The sequence below is a fragment of the Dreissena polymorpha genome, chromosome 5, assembly GCF_020536995.1.
Source record: "Dreissena polymorpha isolate Duluth1 chromosome 5, UMN_Dpol_1.0, whole genome shotgun sequence".
Taxonomy (NCBI): Eukaryota; Metazoa; Mollusca; class Bivalvia; order Myida; family Dreissenidae; genus Dreissena; species Dreissena polymorpha.
Genome location: NC_068359.1, coordinates 28,890,943 through 28,906,540, shown reverse-complemented (window position 1 = coordinate 28,906,540; position 15,598 = coordinate 28,890,943). Strand labels below are relative to the sequence as shown.

The window sequence follows — 15,598 nt, the reverse complement described above, 5'->3', positions numbered from 1 at the left end:
CCCCAGATAACCCAAATACAATCCCAACCCAGATTTCATCAAGATAAACATTCTGACCAAATTTCATAAAGATTGGATGAAAACCGTGACTTCTACTGTCTACACACGGTTTTCCTATTATTTGACCTAGTGACCTAGTTTTTGACCCCAGAGGACCCAAATTCAATCCCAACCCAGATTTCATCAAGATAAACATTCTGACCAAATATCATAAAGATTGGATGAAAACTGCGACCTCTATTGTCTACACAAGGTTTTTCTATTATGTGACCTAGTTTTTGACCTAGTGACCTAGTTTTTGACCCCAGATGACCCAAATACAATCCCAACCCAGATTTCATCAAGATAAACATTCTTACCAAATTTCATAAAGATTGGATGAAAACCGTGACTTCTACTGTCTACACAAGGTTTTTCTATTATTTGACCTAGTTTTTGACCTAGTGACCTAGTTTTTGACCCCAGAGGACCCAAATTCAATCCCAACCCAGATTTCATCAAGATAAACATTCTGACCAAACATCATAAAGATTGGATGAAAACTGCGACCTCTATTGTCTACACAAGGTTTTTCTATTTGACCTATTATGTGACCTAGTTTTTGACCTAGTGACCTAGTTTTTGACCCCAGATGACCCAAATACAATCTCAACCCAGATTTCATCAAGATAAACATTCTGACCAAATTTCATAAAGATTGGATGAAAACTGTGACCTCTACTGTCTACACAAACAAATTGTTGACGGACACACACGCACGCACATACGGACGCCGGACGTCACACGGTCAAAGGCTCACCATGTCACTTCGTGACAGGTGAGCTAAAAACAACAAATATTTTGTTTAATATTTCGTAAAATAAAGTTAACGCATAAAAATTCTTTATAGCAAAATTTAAACGCTAGATGTGGTCTGGTTACATAGATTTTGATGCGTTGATTTTGAGTGTGTATGGGGCTTTAAAGGTCTTCCTTACGACAAACCAGCATACTTGTTTATGTGATTCTAGGTTAGATTTCTCTAGAAATTTTGTGGAAATGGTTTCATTTCGCACGCCCATTTGACCTTGACCTCTTGATGGTTGACTAGAATATCAAACGGATTCTTCCTTTCTTGAATTTGAATAGGTCAAACATTTGCTAGATGTCCTGTGAGAGCAACAATGATCTACTGTTCAAACAGTTTTCATGTTACAAGTATGCAACCTTGACTTGTTGAGCTCAAATGTTGAAAGGCATCTTCCTTTCCTCCAGAGTGTCCAATTTGTCCAGTGTTACATAGATATAAAGAAACAAGCTTGTCTAGGTAGGACCTTTAAATTAATAGAGAGGAGAAAAGCAATTCAAGTGGAGAATTATGTGGGAGAGTGGGGGTGGTTAGACAATCCTTCACTAAAGTGTAACGATAAGTGACATTTCAGGGACATGTAAAATAACAATATGTGTATAATGATAATTTGCAACTTCATTATGACTGCAAAACAGGAATTCTAATTTCTATGTCTGGGGTAAATACAAAAAGACATTTCTTGGTAAATTTTATTCAAATTTACCACACTTCAAAGATCCATAGTAATTAACAAAACATCCTGCAAACACCATTTAATATCACACTTTTTCCCATAAATGGTTTGATATTAAGCACATTCACGTTTGATGAATATTAAATTGTCAGTTAATCAACAGCTTTTCAACTTGTTCATCTAATTTACATCCAACACACATTATTTCGTCCATATATTTCCTAGAATTTAAACACTATAAATAGTCCTTGAATGTCCAGAATTCACCAAATTACAATCTGTACTTCTGCATTCTGCCTCTAATAAGGTTGTAGTCTGGAACCTGCTCAGTTGGACCTGAAAATTCATCGAATTAATGTCATGGTTTGATATACTGGTACATGTATATAGAAACACAGCAATCAGAAAATCTTGTACATTCTACTGTTATCAATTACATCTTACATCGAATAATTAACCCTTTACCACTTACATACGTATTTTGACGCATTTGAAGTCCCTCAGAAAGTTAAATTTAATTAAAGACCTTTCTTAATAGATTCAAATTTAGAAGGCCTCATTTCCATACCGTAGATACTGATGAGCAGCAAACAGCATAAAACCTGAACAGGCTGGTCTGGTTTTATGATGTTTGCACATAACCATTTTTACTTTGCTTCTGAGTGGGAAAGGTTTAAGAAGGAACCTTTCGACATTTAAAAACATTAATAATTTTCAAAATTGTGTATTAGGATTCAGGAATTAAAGGGCAGAATACCACTACATACATAGAAATACACTATAAACACTTAATGTAAATGTAATAGAGAACATTCTAGTGTTTCTAATGTGGGGAAAAATGTCATAGTTTAGAAAGTTCCTTTTGTTGTCATTAAGTAAAAGTACAAGATATAGCTTATTTATGTTATAATATTATGCTGGAATAGCCGAGTGTTTGGGGGTGTTTTCTAACAGGTTTATTCTGAGGGCCCAGATTCGAATCCTAAAAATCTGTTTCTCTTTAATATACATATTTCTGGTTCCTTGTTACTATAATACAACTTCTTAATCTATTTGCAAAAAATCGTCACCACAGAAAGGCTACAAAATATGCAGCAATCTGTATTTTTTTAATATACTTTTATATTATCTAAAATGAATGTTTGTAAAAAATTTATTACAAAACCTCAAACATGATTTTGTAGTCACTTAACAAATATATAAATGTGTATTTAATACCTTTTAGCATAAATACTTTAATTACATAAACAAAATTCTTAATAACGAGAGATGTGTTTGTCAGAAACACAATGCCCTCTTCTGCGCCGCTTTGAAGCCATATAGTTGACCTTTGACCTTGAAGGATCCCCTTGACCTTTCACCACTCAAAATGTGCAGCTTCATGAGATACACATGCATGCCAAATATCAAGTTGCTATCTTCAATATTGCAAAAGTTATGACCAATGTTAAAGTTTTCGAACGGACGAACAGACGCCATATATTTGACCTTGAAGGATAACCTTGACCTTTCACCACTCAAAATGTGCAGCTCCATAAGATGCACATGCATGCAAAATATCAAGTTGCTAACTTCAATATTGCAAAAGTTATGACCAATGTTAAAGTTTTCGGATGGGCGGACAGACTGACTGACGGACAGTTAAAAAACTATATGCCATCCTTCAGGAGCATAAAAACAACTGATACAAAGAGTGCCACTTACCAATAGATGCTATGACTGGGCATTTGTCAAAGAGGTACTTGTTGCAAATGTTTCTTACATCATCTCCGCTCATTGACTGCAACAAAAAACATTCCACTTACCCCACATTCTGCTTTAACACAGACAAAGTACTTTGATAATCAGTGGCTGAGTCCTATATTTTGACATTTGACCTCCAAAATGACTGTGTGCTTCATAGATTAGCATTTATAAACATTTACTTCACATTTCTTCAATTCAGACTCGCATACTGGCACATTCTGTATTAGATAGGCACACTCAACAGTTCAAAATTAGCTGACAGTGACTGCAGGTGACTTACATCTATTCTCTTAATCATCTCTAAGATTGGAACACGTCTCCCATAGCACAGCATATGTCTGAAAGGAAAAAAATCAGATCAAGATCAAGTGATCTGTAAGTATTGTTTATTAGTACAATACACTTAAACCCATTACAAGTTTAGTTTAAACCTATTTATATTAGCTTGATTGCCTCCAAAGCCTCAGGCTTATTGAAACGCTCTTGAGTCCGTTTCCTGGGCCTAGTACCACCTAGAACCAGTGTCTTTAGGGGAGATCTAAAGAACTTTTCCACAGTGGGGATCGAACCTGTGACCTCCCAGTCGCTAGGGGGACACCATATCCATTAAACCACAGGGACCTTTACAAGTTTGCAGAAGATAATACAAACCAAATGTTTTTTAAAAAGGTGTTTGAAAGAGATCACATGGTATTTTTGAAGTATTTATTTCTTACAGAGCAAAATGTTCAAAGTGTCTACTACATAAACTTAAAAGAGCAATATGATGTGTAAAGTGTATCGCCCACCTGCCAATGTCCTCACAGATAGGGGTGGTGCCGTCAAGCTGCAGGATCATGTTTGTTTTCAGGAACCGTTTGGCACGCTCCACTTCAAAGTCTGTGATGGAGCTACACAGGTTCATGCTACAACAGTGACGCTGTACTTCAACAGTGGGACTTTACTTTAACAGTGACGCTGTACTTCAACAGTGGGGCTTTACCACAGATACATCAACCAGCATTTATTTATAATACGAGTTGCAGTCTGCACAGGCTAATCAGGGACGACACTTTCCGCTTAAACTAGATTTTCGGTAAAAAGGGAATTCCTTTAAACGAAAAATACCATTAATGTGGAAAGTGTCGTCCCCGATAAGCCTGTGCGGACTGCATAGGCTGATCTGGGACGACACTTTCGCACATGCATTATGGCCAGTTTTATCAGAACAATACACATATGTTTATCAACTTGACCAAAGTTGATAGCATCCAATATCTAGAGTTCACGAAAATCTTACATGGCTAAATAGATCACGTACACAAGTTTGCTTCAACTTGAAACAAATGAAACAAGACCGTAATCACAAAGGTGAATAATACACCTGCATTGCTTTGAAAGAGGCATGGCAGCAAGGTTTATGGTAAAGTTCAAGGACAAATAAGTATGGAATAAGTGAATCACTGCACATAAAAAAAATTGTCTTGAACATGTTCACGTAATGGTGATAACATTTAAAGTTACATTAAATCAGTTGACCAATGTAGAAGTAGATCGCACCACAAACTTATTATATGTTATATGTCAATTTCGCCCATGGCTTAGCTTGGGCCAATAATTCATGATTGTGTGAATCATGAGCACTAACTGTGTATTTATAGAAAACATAATTCATGCAGATTATCATATCATTATCATATCAGACATCCAAGGGTCTTTGTAAAATGGACATACCAAAGAGATTGTTGAGCAAACATGTAATCCCTGGAAGAGCTGGATCATCAGGCATTAAGAGTCCAACAAATCTACACTTCATGGTGACAACACATTTATTATTCGAGTTTATCGCCTATAAATGTGTAAGTATTTCTGCTAAACAAACCTATAAGTTAGCATGAAAACCAACCTAACACCAACTTACAAAGTGACTCCAATGTAGAAGAATGTATGTTCACCATGAGACTTTGTATTACTGTTATAGAAACTCTGAATACCATTCTACACATCTACTACTGTGCTTCTATTTGACACAGTTATAGAAACTCTAGTACCATTCACAGAGCTACAACATGTTGCACTGTTATAGAAACTCTAGTACCATTTACACAGCTACTACATGTTCACTGTTATAGAAACTCTAGTACTATTCATACAGCTACTACATGTTACACTGTTATAGAAACTCTAGTACTATTCATACAGCTACTACGTGTTACACTGTTATAGAAACTCTAGTACTATTCATACAGCTACTACATGTTCACTGTTATAGAAACTCTAGTACTATTCATACAGCTACTACGTGTTACACTGTTATAGAAACTCTAGTACTATTCATACAGCTACTACATGTTCACTGTTATAGAAACTCTAGTACTATTCATACAGCTACTACGTGTTACACTGTTATAGAAACTCTAGTACTATTCATACAGCTACTACATGTTCACTGTTATAGAAACTCTAGTACTATTCATACAGCTACTACGTGTTACACTGTTATAGAAACTCTAGTTCTATTAATACAGCTACTACATGTTCACTGTTATAGAAACTGTAGTACTATTGATTCATACGGCTACTACGTGTTACACTGTTATAGAAACTGAAGTACTATTCATACAGCTACTACGTCGTCGTGTTACACTGTTATAGAAACTCTAGTACTATTCATACAGCTACTACGTGTTACACTGTAATATAGAAACTCTAGTACTATTCATACAGCTACTACGTGTAACACTGTTATAGAAACTCTAGTACCATTCATACAGCTACTACCTGTATATCATGTTACACTGTTATAGAAACTCTAGTACCATTCATACAGCTACTACCTGTATATGTTACACTGTTATAGAAACTCTAGTACCATATGACATTTCCACAGCTACTAGAGCTTTACATACAGCCCCTACTTACAAGCCCTCCTGCACTGAGAACATCATGTCCGTGATGTCCATCTTGTCTGTAACAAAGTATATGCCCCTGAAAACAAACAGCAATCGTCCACTTCAGTACCACAACAAAAGTATAAGAATAATACATAATAACTTTCAAAAGTACGAGCGTTAAACAACTCAACCCTTTTCCACTCAGAATCAACAAGGGCTGTTTGTAAAACATGCATGCCCCCCATATGGGCTGTCAGTTGTAGTGGCAGCCATTGTGTGAATACGTTTTTTTTTCACTGTGACCTTGACCTTTGACCTAGTGACCTGAAAATCAATAGGGGTCATCTGTGAGTCACGATCAATGTACCTATGAAGTGTCATGATCCTAGGCAAAAGTGCTCTTGAGTTATCATCCGAAAATCATTTTACTATTTTGGGTCACCGTGACCTTGACCTTTGACCTAGTGACCTCAAAATCAATAGGGGTCATCTGCCAGTCATGATTAATTTACCCATGAAGTTTCATGATCCTAAGCGTATGCGTTCTTGAGTTATCATTCAAAAACCATTTTACTATTTCGGGTCACCGTGACCTTGACCTTTGACCTAGTGACCTCAAAATCAATAGGGGTCATCTGCAAGTCATGATCAATGTACCTATGAAGTTTCATGATCCTAGGCCCAAGCGTTCTTGAGTTATGGTCTGACAACCACCTGGTGGACGGACCGACAGACCGACCGACATGAGCAAAGCAATATACCCCCCCTATAAGGGGGGCATAAAAAGAAAATGGCTATGTGCAAACAGCATAAAACCAGAACAGCCTGCTAGTAACTCGCAGTCTGTTCAGGTTTTATGCTTTTTTCTGCTCATTAGTATCTAAGGGTTGGAAATGAAGCCTTTAAAACTTGAACATAGTAAGAAAGGTCTTTAATGAAATTAAACTCTCTTAGGGACTACAAATGCATAAAAATATGTATCTAAGTGGTAAAGGGTTAAAAGGACTTGGTGCGCTTTGGGCAGTGTAATATATACACAAATCGACATTCAAATTTAATTCATTTGTCCACTGCCCTGTTATACAACCTCTCTGACATATCATGCAATTATTCTAATTACAGGTCGTTTTTACTGCTGTCTCAGGTATGATATTTCCAATACCAATGCCAAATACGCATATTTTCCCCCATTTTGACCCCCAAAAATCCAATTGTGTAAAAAAGAAGTTTAAAAACAAACCAATTAAAAATATTATTTTCAATTGTTTTAAAGCCTATTTTCCGACTGAAGATACATTTGGATAGCGTCTCATGTCAATGTAGTTGATAAGGGAGAGCACTTTTTTGCCAGATTTTTAGAAACATTTTCATGTTGCATTCAATCATTATTCAATTTTACTAGTCAATTGATGATTGTGATTACTGTAAATATTTACAGTACCCAATGGGTTACCTGATTTACACATTTATTTAGTGGATATACCCCTGTCTTGATTGGACCAAAATATCTATCAATCCTCACAATTGCACATTACAGGATGAAGTGAAATATTGATTTGTGTAGAACTGCCATGAGGTCATATTTTCCTAACATTTTCATGAGATGTCCCAATTTTGATCAATATTACTGAAGCAACTGGTCTGTAATCCTAAATCTATAATTATCAGTCCAATGAAACATCATCCTTTTAGTAAAATACAGTGGATCAGTAAAAATATTTTGATATGAACAATTATGGCATGTAAGTAATATGAAGTTCTAGAAATATAAAAGTAAATACCTTACACAAACTTGCATACCCTTATAAATTATTTATTAAAATTTGGTATGAAATTTAAGTAATTTTTGCTGATACAATGTACATAAGTAATTACTGCATTCAAACTCAAAATGTCATATTATATGTATGATTTAGCCAAACATATTTTTACCTATTTTTACAATTTAAAGGCTTGAATTTTCCCAATTTGACCCATGCACTTTTCCCCAAAATTGTCAGAAAAAGCCTTATTTATCATAAATATTTCCATTACATCCGAGCACACTGTAACTTTTGCTACACCTGCTAATTTGGACTTCAACTGAAGGACATTAAAAAACATGATCAAACCAAACCCAGATGTTCTTCCAACAGCTCCTACCAGAGTCCAGTGTCTGTGTAGCAGGTATTGAAGGCCATGTAGCTGTGGCAGAGGTTGTCAGCGATGATACGGCTGGTGAAGGAGTTCACGGTGTTGGTGCTCGTGCCGTGTGTCCGGTCCCAGGAGCCGAGGTGTGTGGAGGCAATCATGAGCCCGATGTTGTCCGTGCTCTCCCATGAGGCACCCTCAACTGCCAGCGCTATGTGGGCAGCAGGCATGTCATCCTCACGGTTCTCAATCTGCGGAACACCAATGGTATTGTCAATTCAGGTGATGGACAGACATGCATGAGAGGAATATTTAATTGTCAATCTAGAAGATAGAAAACATTAAATTTGAAGACAATCGCACTATATTAACTCTGTATCTATGGATCATTTTTTGTTAGAAAACAAGATATGTGTTTGTCAGAAACACTATGTCCCCTTCTGCGCCGCTTTGAAGCTATATATTTGACCTTTGACCTTGAAATATGACCTTGACCTTTCACCACTCAAAATGTGCAGCTCCATGAGATACACATGCATACCAAATATCAAGTTGCTATCATCAATATTGCAAAAGTTTTGACCAAGGTTAAAGTTTTGTGACACATACAATGACAGACACATACAATGACTGACAGACAGACAGGCCAAAAACAATATACCCCTGATCATTTAATACGGTGGCGGGGGGGGGGGGGGGGGGGGGGTTAAAAACAAGAGCTGTCAGAGGACAGCGCGCTCGACTATTCAAGTGCTTGACAGTATAACGTAAGTCATCATGGGGAAATTGTTCATAGTCAATAATTTATTAGACGATCTTTCAAAAATAAAAAAGGAAAAAAAACAAGGGCTGTTTGTAAAACATGCATGCCCCCCTATATGGGCTATAAGTTGTAGTAGCAGCCATTGTGTGAATACGTTTTTTGTCACTGTGGTGGTGGTGGTGGTGGTGGTGGTGGTGGTGGTGGTGGTAGTGGTGGTGGTGGTTATAGCAGAAGAAATAGTAGTAGTAGTAGTAGTAGTAGTAGTAGTAGTAGTAGTAGTAGTAGTAGTAGTAGAGTAGTAGTAGAAGTAGTAGTAGAAGTAGTAGTAGTCGTAGTAGTAGTAGTAGTAGTAGTAGTAGTAGTAGTAGTAGTAGTAGTAGTAGTAGTAGTAGTAGTAATAGAGAAGTAGTAGTAGTAGGTGGTGGTGGTGGTAGCAGAAGAAATAGTAGTAGTAGTAGTAGTAGTAGTAGTAGTAGTAGTAGTAGTAGTAGTAGTAGTAGTAGAAGTAGTAGTAGTAGAAGTAGTAGTAGTAGAGCAGTAGTAGTAGTAGTAGTAGTAGTAGTAGTAGTAGTAGTAGTAGTAGTAGTAGTAGTAGTAGTGGTAGTAGTAGTAGTAGTAGTAGTAGTAGTAGTAGTAGTAGTAGTATAGTAGTAGTAGTAGTAGTAGTAGTAGTAGCAGTAGAAGTAGTAGTAGTAGTAGTAGTAGAAGTAGTAGTAGTAGTAGTAGTAGAAGAAGTAGTAGTAGTAGTAGTAGCAGCAGCAGCAGCAGCAGCAGCAGTAGTAGCAGTAGTAGTAGTAGTAGTAGTAGTAGTAGTAGTAGTAGTAGTAGTAGTAGTATGCATTACAAAAATGCAGTTAGCCTTACATTTGGTAAAATTTAAATATATTACAAGGGAGGCGAATCTGTAACAATAAATTTAAACTTATTGCATTTGTTTCCCCTGTAGTGTATTACCTCCCCTGTCCTGCTTATATTTATATTAATCAACAAAATTAAACATTAACACAATATTTAATATACTAAATATACAAAAAATCTCATATTCTGATAATATTTTTACTGATCCACTGTATTTTACTAAAAGGATGATGTTTCATTGGACTGATAATTATAGATTTAGGATTACAGACCAGTTGCTTCAGTAATATTGTTCAGAGTGTGCCCTGTTGGCCGCGTATGCATTCTTGAATTATCATTCAAAAAACCACTTTACTATTTCGAGTCACCGTGACCTTGAACTTTGACCTAGTGACCTCAAAATCAATAGGGGTTTCATGATCCTAGGCCCAAGCGTTCTTGAGTTATCGTATGACAACCACCTGGTGGACGGACAGACCGACCGACCGACATGAGCAAAGCAATATACCCCTCTTCTTCGAAGGGGGGCATAATAAAAAAAAAAATTTAAGGGGGGGGGGGGGGGTGGGGGGGGGTGAGAGGGGGGTGTGGTAATTTATAAGATGATGTTTAAAAAAAACAGTGCTCATGCTGCTGCCAGACATTGTCGCCAATGGCGATTATTTTATCCAACTGGCTATTATTTCTTAAAATTGTCTAGAAAAAATGGCGATTATTTTATCCGCCTACATAAAAAAAAAATGCCTCTAAAAGTTGTCCGATGAGTGCGAAACGCCTGTAAATCGGGCCATCAAGCAGGAAATATCGATAACGAGATTACCTTACTGTGTACACACTCGACCCTGTGTGTTGTCATAAACGCGTCAATAACTTCTGCGACATCGTGGCCTAGAGCGTTTTTCTCAGTGTCCGACAGCAGTGATATATTTCGGAAAAAAACGTCTTTAATCTCCCCGTGCTTTACCAATTATCGATAACTGTTACATCTATTAATTTTTCGCCAATTATAATTTGTCATTATTGAAAATCGCCGCGAATATTTTCGGCTGATTTTGTTTTTCACGCCGTTGAAATTGCTTGATGAAATAATTATTAAATCGCCATCAACGAACTATCCCCATAATTTCCGCTGTTTGTCGTCTGCTTTAATATTTCTTGATGTGTGATAAATTGATAATGATTTCAATTTTTAACCAGGTAACCTGGTAAAAAATAATACTGAAAAACACTTCTTTACTCCATTTGAAGCATTTTTAGCAAAACAGCAACAACACAAATACCCCAATTTTAGTCAAAACGCTGCGAATTTTTCCCAATTCAATGGGACCCGGCATATGCCACGGCCATCTAATTTTAACGAAACACGTGTTTGGAATTACACCAAGGTGGTGTATTTTAAATGACGCGCTGTGACGTAATTTGATGTAAACATGATCGGCAATGCGAAAGTGTTATTGTTGGAATAAATCATTTTCATTTGATATTGGCCTCTGCCTACAATATAGTGGCCGATGGCAAACGTCGTAATAAGACATAAAGCAATCGAACGATATGCACCTTTTATTTAATCAATAATGTGAAAAACGAGTACAATTTTTCGGATTGCCGTTTTCGGATACTTTATTTTTGTCGTCGATTATGATTTAATTTCGAAGTTCATGATAGAAAAAGATTGAATGACGAATACACATGCAGTGATACGGAAGGTGTTGTTTATAATATTTCGAATTGTATTCACCAGAAATTGCAATTGGAAAAACTATAATAAAAAAAGTATAATTAGTAAGGGCTCTGGGTGGGGTGGGGGCTCTGCCCTTTATTCTCATGGGTATGTAACTGTAGCTGATATCTGGTTTGTTAAGTGACACCCACAACCTTGATTGTTTTCTTTATTGTAAAGCCATGATAATATTTTATAAGAAAATAATATATATATTATAACTTAAATTCAATAGATATACAGTAAATAAAACATAGATAAAATGAGAAAGATTGTTTTTGTCTTTTTGCCTTCAGTACCAATTTGCTGAAAAGTCCGTGTCTGTTTTGGCTATTATTTTTTTTAAGGAAAAAAAGTATGGCTATTATTTTCTGAAGGCCAGTGTGAGCACTGAAAAAGATATTTCTTGGGGGGTGGGGGGGGGGGGGGGTAGGGGGGTAGGGGGGGGGGGGGTGAGGGGTGAGAGGGGGGTATAATGTGGGGTGGGGTAATTTATTAGATGATGTTTAAAAAAAAAAAAAAAAATGGGGGGGGGGGGGGGGTGAGAGGGGGGTATAATGTGGGGTGTGGTAATTTATTAGACGATGTTTAAAAAAAAAAAAATTATAAAAGGGGCAATAACTATGACAAAATGCTTGATACAGTTGTCTGCTCTTGTTTATAGGTTGGGGTGATGTTGGTAAACAAGTATGCAAAATATAAAAGCAATATGTCAAGGGACAATGAAAATAAATGGGGTAGTACGAAAACTTTAACATTTGCTGCATATTCTAAGTGGAAAAGGGGCCATAATTATGACAAAATGCTTGATAGAGTTGCCTGCTCTTGTTTATAGGTTGGGGTCATGTTGGCAAACAAGTATGCAAAATATGAAAGCAATATGTCAAGGGACAAAGAAAATATTTGGGGTAGTACGAAAACTTTAACATTTGCACGCAGACGCTAACGCAGACGCCGGGGTGAGTAGGATAGCTCCACTATATATATTTCATATATAATAGTCGAGCTAAAAATTCATGAATGCAATGTACAACAAGGGACAAAATTGTCACAAAACCAGGTTTTCATTGTAAAAAAAAATCTGATAAAGGGAGACAACTCAAACTGAACTTTTGAAATGAACAAAACAAAATTAACCCCCTTTGTAAGTTTGTTTTAAAATAAATCTATTTTTAGTCGTGGCGACTTGACATTGGAGATATTGACGTGATTCTTTCGTGCGACACACCGTCCCATGACGGTGAACAAATGTGCCAAATGATTTTAAAATCTCATAATGAATGACATAGTTATAGCCCAGACAAGCTCATTAATGGCTATTTTTTACCTTTGAACTCAAAGTGTGACCTTGACCTTGGAGATATTGACGTAATTTTTTTCGCGCGACACACCGTCTAATTATGGTTAACAAATGTGCCAAATGATTTTAAAATCTCACAATGAACGACAAAGTTATGGCCCGGACAAGCTTGTTCCGCCAGCCAGCCAGCCAGCCTGCCCGCATTCGCCAATCTAATAACCAGTTTTTTCCTTCGGAAAACCTGGTTAATGACAGCTAGTATACAAATGCAAGGCATGTTCCCTTACAAAGCTTCCAGTGTATCTGGTAGGGAATACTTCTGGTCGCTTGCTGCTGGTCTTGGGTAGTTTACCAAAGTACTTGCCAGCCAGGTCTGTGAGTTGTTTGTGGTCAACACCTGAACATACATAGGCATGATTTGTTATAAAACCCTGTAGAACTGTGACTCACTACTTAACAATACTATGGTATGTTGATATACATTTACTATCAAACAAGTATTGGTATGTTGATATACATCAACTACCCGTATCAAACAATAAGTCTTAAGTGTTTTTGCCATACTTCAGACAGCTAAACAGTTTAATAGTAAAATAACTCATAACATGTTCATAAATTTCCTTAATTTTGATCATAATTTATTGCCATATGTTATACAGCTACATATTCATATTCTTTTGACACTAGGAAAAAGGTCTTTATGTGCTTACACTACTTGTTTAAATTCTTACTGAGCACAAGCATTTTACCGCAGCTTTAAAGCAAAGGCATCCCTGTGCCTGAGTGTCCAAATCAGGGGAACTATTGTGCCTGAATTTTCCAAATCAAGGGTGCCCATGTAACTGAATTTCCCAATTGGTGGGATGCAGGGCATGAATGTCAAATGCAGGAGTACTTTAATTTCTTATTATTATCTGTGACGTACGTGTTTTAGCTCTGGAGAAATTCAAAAATTAATAAAGGAAATATTAATTTTCAAATAAAACAAGACAATTGTCAAGTAATATGGTCCCCTACCGGTGAAACTCCACCATTGTCAGATTTTGTGTGTGTATTTGTTGCCATAGCAACCAAAATTTTTGACGTAGGAACAAAATGAAATGAGGTGCATAATCTCCATATTGCTATGTATCCATGTTCAAGTTTCATTAAAAAATATGAAGAACTTTTAAAGTTATCGCAGGATTCAGAAAAGTGTGACAGACTGACTGACTGACGGAAACACAGCGCAAACCGTAAGTCCCCTCCGGTTTTACCGGAAGGGGACAATAAAACCCAATCCCAAATGTGGGTCTAAGCACTGGTGCCTTAATAAAATCCCAGGAAAAGGCCTGTCAGCACCCAGAGAACGACTCACTGCTCAAGGGAGTTAATATAGTCTTAATACATGACTCTTTCAAGGGCAAGTACCAATCAGTATGGACCGATGGTGCGATGTAACCTTACCTCCAGCCGCAGCCAGAACCATTCGGTCACCAGTATAGTGGGTGTTCACATAGTCTACCAGGTCATCACGCTGTATGCTCCTGAAATCAAGGAATGTACACACATTCAAATATCACCTTCTATGTCAGAGCAGTGTTTTATGCTTAGAATAAATGATGTTATGATGTGACATAATATATGAATAATAATTAAATGTATATGATCTTCACTCTGGGAAAACCGGCTCAATGTATTTGCTTAAAGTCCTCTCAGATAAGCCTGTGCAGTTCCCACAGGCTAATCAGGGAAGATATTTTCCGCTTTTACGGAATTTTTTGTTTAAAGTAAGTCTTTGAAGAAAATCCAGTCTAGTCAGACATAACGTCCCTGATAAGCCAGTGCACACTGCGCAGGCTAATCTGAGGTGACACTTAAGGCACATGCTTTAAGCCCTGTTTTCTCTGAGCGTGGCTCATATTTACTTCACTCTATGTGTCAATCTCAATTTGTATAAATGTTCAGTGAACTCAATATGACTTGCTTTTCATAGTATGTTTACTGAACCAACTTTTACAAACTTGCAATTTCATGCATGTTTACAATTGCTAATCTGTTGAGAATTTCTGATAAAAACATGAGAGTGTTTGTCAGAAACACAATGCTCCCTATTGCGCCACTTTGAAATAAAATTTCTATATATCATTTGGCAGGTTTAGAAATGTTCTCCCTTTTAAAGCTTATTACTTCCCTTGGATTGTATTTTTTTACTTTTGACCTTGAAGGATGACCTTTACCTTCCACCACTCAAAATGTGCAGCTTCATGACATACACATGCATGCCAAATATCAAGTTGCTATCTTCAATATTGCAAAAGTTATGGCCAATGTTAAAGTTTTCAAACGGGCAGACAGACAGACACACTGACGGACATTTCAACTGCCATATGCCACATTTCCCAGGGCATCAAAAACTCTCGAAAGGACATCCCAGCAAGTAGGACTGCGCCCCACACTGCCTAACATACATGATGTTTTCTGTGGGTCCCAGGATGGTTCTGCCAAGGGGTGTTCCCTGATAGGCAGTGGCATGAAGGTAGTCAAACACGACCTCCTGCTGGTTCATGTCCACCTCCTGCAATACCAACAATCACTGCACACAATCATACAGCGTGACAACATTGATCTGACACTAATCAACTTCATTACAATAATTATATGCATGATTACTTTCCTATAGGCGAGCACTGCCCTGACAGAATC

The 15,598-nt window shown here is 37.0% G+C and overlaps 1 protein-coding gene across 1 annotated transcript in view; it reads right to left on the bottom strand.

The window, feature by feature from the left end:
* Positions 1-1,525: 1,525 nt before the first annotated feature.
* Positions 1,526-15,598, bottom strand: part of LOC127882134 (mitochondrial-processing peptidase subunit beta-like) — a 23,987-nt gene continuing 9,914 nt past the window's right edge. Inside the window, exons 5-13 of the mRNA XM_052430598.1 lie at positions 15,364-15,470; positions 14,360-14,439; positions 13,201-13,310; positions 8,285-8,523; positions 6,171-6,236; positions 4,058-4,174; positions 3,550-3,607; positions 3,228-3,303; positions 1,526-1,859 (exon numbers count right to left, since the gene is read on the bottom strand). Of these exons, the coding sequence (XP_052286558.1) occupies positions 1,795-1,859; positions 3,228-3,303; positions 3,550-3,607; positions 4,058-4,174; positions 6,171-6,236; positions 8,285-8,523; positions 13,201-13,310; positions 14,360-14,439; positions 15,364-15,470 (918 nt within the window). The 3' untranslated portion in view covers positions 1,526-1,794. The remainder of the gene's footprint in view (positions 1,860-3,227; positions 3,304-3,549; positions 3,608-4,057; positions 4,175-6,170; positions 6,237-8,284; positions 8,524-13,200; positions 13,311-14,359; positions 14,440-15,363; positions 15,471-15,598) is intronic.